Raw genomic sequence first — 5,681 nt, forward strand, 5'->3', positions numbered from 1 at the left:
TTTGAATAAACGGCGTTCAGCTGTGAATGAATTGTTAAAAAATAAATCAAATTCAAAAATACGTGAGAGGCCAGAAAGTTGCTATTATTCAACAAATATTCCATCTTTTTCTCTCTTCTCTTCTTATGCTTTGAGTTTTTTTCACGCATATCTGAATGTGGAAAGATGCAAATAAAATCAAGAGAATATGTATAAACTTACCGCTGTGGTTACTGTGTCTCGTAATTGCTTGAACTCTGTTGAGGATTTGTCTGCAAGTTGTGGTGTAAAATTTTGCTGTAACTTAAATCCCAACTTAATTTTTGGCTCTGTTGTGACAGCTGATGGGGTTGTAGTTGGAGTGCCAATAGTTGTGATTGCTGGTGGTGAGGTCACGTTGACTGGGGGTGAGGCCACGTTGACTGGCGGGGAAGTCACGTTGACTGGAGGTGAGGCCACGTTGACTGGCGGTGAAGTCACGTTGACTGGCGGGGAAGTCACGTTAACTGGTGTTGAAGTTATGTTGACTCGTGGTGTGACTGGTGCTGAGGTCAGGTTGGCTGGAGGTGAAGTTGCATTGACTAGTTGTGTGACTAGTGGTGAGGTCACGTTGATTGGCGGTGAGGTCAGGTTGACTGGCGGTGAGGTCACATTGACTGGTGGTGAGGTCGCGTTCACTGGTGTTGAAGTTAGGTTGACTGTTGGTGTGACTGGTGGTGAGGTCACGTTGACTGGTGCTGAGGTCAGGTTGACTGGCGGTGAAGTTGCATTGACTTGTTGTGTGACTAGTGGTGAGGTCAGGTTGACGGCGTGAGGTCACATTGACTGGGGTGAAGTCGCATGACTTGTGTGTGATTTGTGGTCGAGTCAGGTTGACTGGCGGGGAAGTCGCATGACTTGTTGTGTGACTAGTGGTGATGTCAGGTTGACTGGCGGTGAAGTCGCATTGAACTGTTGTGTGACTAGTGGGATGTCAGGTTGACTGGCGGTGAGGTCAGGTGAACTGGCGGTGAGGTCACATTGACTGGTGGTGAGTCAGTTTACAGGTGTTGAAGTTACGTTGACTGTTGGTGTGACGGTGGTGAGGTCATGTTGATGGTGCTGAGGTCAGGTTGATGGCGGTGAGTAGCATTGACTTGTTGGGACTAGTGGTGAGTCAGGTGACTGGTGGGGAAGTCGCTTGACTTGTTGTGTGACTAGTGGTGATGTAGGTTGACTGGCGGTGAAGTGATTGACTTGTTGTGGATCTAGTGGGATGTCAGGTTGACGGCGGTGAGGTCAGGTTGACTGGCGGTGAGGGTCACATTGACTGGTGGTGAGGTCACGTTTACAGGTGTTGAAGTTAGTTGACTGTTGGTGTGACTGGTGGTGAGGTCATGTTGACCGGTGCTGAGGTCAGGTTATGCGGGTGAAGACGCATGGTGACTTGTGTGGTGATGTGGTGAGGTCAGGTTGACTGGTGGTGAAGTCGCATTGACTTGTTGTGTGACTAGTGGTGAGGTCAGGTTGACTGGCGGTGAAGTCGCATTGACTTGTTGTGTGACTAGTGGTGATGTCAGGTTGACTGGCGGTGAGGTCAGGTTGACTGGCGGTGAGGTCACATTGACTGGTGGTGAGGTCACGTTTACAGGTGTTGAAGTTACGTTGACTGTTGGTGTGACTGGTGGTGAGGTCATGTTGACTGGTGCTGAGGTCAGGTTGACTGGCGGTGAAGTCACATTGACTTGTTGTGTGACTAGTGGTGAGGTCAGGTTGACTGGTGGTGAAGTCGCATTGACTTGTTGTGTGACTAGTGGTGATGTCAGGTTGACTGGCGGTGAGGTCACGTTCACTGGTGTTGAGGTCACATTGACTAGTTGTGTGACTGGTGGTGAGGTCACATTGACTGCTGGTGAGGTCACGTTTTCTGTCGGTGAGGTCGGGTCCACAGAATATATGTACAAGAAAAGAAAAAACTTTTTAAATTAGTTTAAAATCAATTTACTGTTAGTATAAATCTAACATAGTGTGACAGATGTGTAAAGTCTCATAGAGCAGCATAGAGTAGTCTTTCCCAAAATTGGGATTTTGACCCTAAATGGGTAGCAGACCTGTTTTCCTTCGGCAGAGCACAATGCATTACAGTGCTATTGTATGTGAATTCATTTTCCTTATTAAAGAAGAGTGCTGTTTTTCGTTATACGCTAGTCTGATCAGCTCAGACGCTGTCTGCAGGACTGCTTGACCAGAAAACATGTTTGCACTTTCTGGCTGAGGAAATGTTGAGTGTCACTTCTGGGATTCCTAATGATTGCCAAATGAAGCTTCGTGATCCAGTATCTTTATTTTCTGAGCCCACTAGATAGCACTCTTGGTTTTAAGAGAAAGGCCTAAGGTATTGCTATTCAATGTATTCTCAACCCTTTCTTGAACAGAGAGCACCACTGACAAGTAATATCATCATGTTACCTATCATTGCAATAGCAGTTGGAGCTGATGTCATCATTAGTCCTGTAGAAAAAGTGACAATGATTAAACTTAAATTCAGTCCAATTCAAAATACAATTATATAAAATAATATATCTCTCTCTGTCTCTCTCTCTCACACACACACACACACACACACACACAGCAATATACCTGCTAATAGAAGGATTTTAAGACAATCCATCCTCGCCTTTCCTCATTCCTGTGAAATATCAAGAATTCAGCATTAAAACATGTTCAATACATTTTCATATGCAGAACAAATATACACACTGATAGAGGTTATAGTTTGTGGGGCTGTTATATTGCATTGCAATACTTAGAAGTATTTGTAATATTTAGTTGACCCCATTTATATCAATGAGGATGTAAACACCTCTCAACATAACACAATTCAACAGCACCAAAAAGCACAGCCTCCAAAATGAATAAAGTTCAACCAACACTTCTCTAAAACTATTTTTGTAAAAACTGAAACTCTTAACTTGTACAAATCAACTTCGGCTATTGCTTATTTGTTGTGTTGTATTTTGCAAGTACCTCATAGCTCACAGTTTGATCATGCACAAAAAGCCTAAAGCCCATGCTAAACAGCTTGCCTGAGCAGCATGTGTGCAACAGCAGCCATGTTACCAGGTTAGAGCAGCCATATAGCCCACATCAGAATCAGAATCAGAATCAGAAATACTTTATTGATCCCCAAAGGGGACCTCTGTGTCACAGTAGCACTAGAAGCACCATGCAGTCACAAATGTAAATATTCTATTATCGATGGTCACTATCAAAGACAAACTCAATGTAGAAAGACGGGGCTGCCAACACATGTGATAGCCACAGCCACAGGTAATATCAAACCAGTTCACACCTTCTCGACTCTTGCCTACACGTTCCGTGTTTATTTAATTTATCAATTACACCTTACAATTAACATCACACAGTTGTTTTTTGGAATCTGTTTATTTGCTTTAACCTTACATTATTCAAATGAAGTGCACAGTTAACACTGTAGGGTTACGCATATAGATAATTTACCATGGTGGTTGTTCCTTTCTGGCGGAGCAAAATGCGTAGCTGAGGGCTGAGGACTCTTAAATCATGGAGCTAGCTTGTCAGTTCAAACCATGTGCTGTTATGTCGTGGAGGACTTGTGTTTTGCTTTATATTTTTTTGTAGGTGGTGTCCATCTTAATTATCCTTTGTGTATTATTTGGTTTGGCCAAGCCACCATATACAGTATGTTTCCTCATGTGTCATAAGGGCAGGGCAGTTTTGTTCCGTTAACACCCTGTTTAGTTATCGTAGCGTTCCGTTATGTTGATCTTTTTTTATAGGCCTAGATATAGAATTTTTCGTTTATATTTTGAACTACAACTTTTGTGTCCTTGTTACCTCACTGCTTTATCCCTAACACCACCATATGCATTTTAAGGTCAAGGCATCTTTATTTGTCTCCCTTGGTAGAAATTAGTGTGGACAAAGGAATTTTGCTGCACGGACAATACAAAAACATGAAAACAAAACATCAAAATCAGAAAACATTGCACAAAGTAAAACCACAGGCAAAAACACCAAAACTGACATTTTTTAAATGTACAAATTAACATTAACATATTACTGATTAACTGTTTTTCAGCTGAGCGCTGTAAGGACAGTCGGCAGCAAATTACACACTTTAGCAAGTGTGCAGTGGAAGAAGAGAGAGAGCAAGAGAGGGAAAATGAGATGTAAAACTCAAGTACTTGTGTGTCAAATAATTGTCTTATTAATACACAATTAAATCACTCTGAATATGTGCTATATTTTCTTTTTATCCTCGTAATTTAGCAGATGCTTAAAAGAGATTTGACACACTCCCACATCCTAAGTGTGAGACAGCATTTCCAAACTCATTCACCACTTATTTGTATCAGAATACATATCTGTACTTTGTGTACATGTCATAATTATTGGTATGTTTTTGTCAGATAAAGAAATTGTCTTTACAATTTGATTCATTGATTCATTTCATTCCTTGAATTAGACAATCTCAGTTGCCTTAGCATAAAAAAAACTGCATTCATTATATCCAGCTGACAGAACACTTAGGTGCTCATAAAACAGATATACCTGTCAAGCATTGCAATCACTTAGTGTTAAGTATACAGGCTACTGTTTGTTTAACTGTTACAGCCTTCAGAATAATATGCATTACTTTTAATAATGCATTGTTCTTCAGGACTTTTTTGTCTTATGTTTTACCTTTGTGTGGTGTTCATATTTTTGTTACACAGCCAATGTGGACCAACCGCTTTATTAGGCTTTTAAGAAGATGCTGCATGACACAATGGCTACCAAAAATGTGTGTCTGAGCAAAAAACTGGAAATAATAGTCAATAAAAGCATGCAATGTGAAAGAAATACACATAGAAGAAAAGGTAAAGCAAAGATTGTGACTTAAATTACTTAAATCGTATTACTTATTATTACTACTTTGATAGCTTTCTGAGCCCAAATGCAAAAAATTCCCACTCACAGAATTCTACATACAGTATATACTACATTTATATAAGCACATATGTATTAAACATTGACATAAATTGCCAGATATGTGGTATGATATATTAGTCATACACAGCCCTGTTGAACTTAAACATTTGTTGTCTTACCTTGGTGGAGTCCCAAGTCCAACTGTGCAGCAATACTCTTTTATTCACAGCAATTGTTCAATGAATGGTAGCAGCTGACACTAAGAAGGACCCTGTCACCTTAAAGATGTGACGATAGAAGTGAAGACTTGTGACCAGTGAGGGGGTTTTGATAGAGACAATAAATTCTTTCTTTTTGAAACCTGACACATAACTTGTTTGACTTGTTCTGTTGTGTTATTTCCATGAGAAAAGAAAAGGCACTATGTAATGGTTAGAGGGGAGGAGGGTTGATTGATGAAGCGCTAATAGACTATTTATTGATGAATTTCAATGCTGTGCGAATAAATAATGGCTTCTAGCTATTTCAAACATTCATACATTGCCAAATCTCAGTCTCTAGTGTCAAAATGTGATTTAAGTCTTCAAAGTTTATTTTTTTCTTTAATGATATTAATATTATTGCATGAAAACAACCTCAACAGTATGGTAGGCCCTACACCATGTCGTTCATGTCATCGAGCTGGTGAGCGGTGGCATCTTGGTGTGAGCTTGGGACACCCTACTGAGTCTAGGCAGCATGCCTAAGGTATACCAAAAAACTAGTCTTAT

At 40.6% G+C, this 5,681-nt stretch overlaps 1 protein-coding gene across 1 annotated transcript in view; it reads right to left on the reverse strand.

Moving 5' to 3' along the window:
• Positions 1–5,282, reverse strand: part of LOC116701642 (uncharacterized threonine-rich GPI-anchored glycoprotein PJ4664.02) — a 17,926-nt gene extending 12,644 nt beyond the window's left edge. The window contains exons 1-7 of the mRNA XM_032535462.1: positions 5,091–5,282; positions 2,599–2,647; positions 2,428–2,469; positions 1,656–1,885; positions 1,406–1,601; positions 202–764; positions 1–20 (exon numbers count right to left, since the gene is read on the reverse strand). The exon at positions 1–20 is cut by the window's left edge and continues 45 nt beyond it. Of these exons, the coding sequence (XP_032391353.1) occupies positions 1–20; positions 202–764; positions 1,406–1,601; positions 1,656–1,885; positions 2,428–2,469; positions 2,599–2,629 (1,082 nt within the window). The 5' untranslated portion in view covers positions 2,630–2,647; positions 5,091–5,282. The remainder of the gene's footprint in view (positions 21–201; positions 765–1,405; positions 1,602–1,655; positions 1,886–2,427; positions 2,470–2,598; positions 2,648–5,090) is intronic.
• Positions 5,283–5,681: the final 399 nt, after the last annotated feature.

The sequence above is a fragment of the Etheostoma spectabile genome, chromosome 2 (assembly GCF_008692095.1).
Source record: "Etheostoma spectabile isolate EspeVRDwgs_2016 chromosome 2, UIUC_Espe_1.0, whole genome shotgun sequence".
NCBI classification, from domain to species: Eukaryota; Metazoa; Chordata; class Actinopteri; order Perciformes; family Percidae; genus Etheostoma; species Etheostoma spectabile.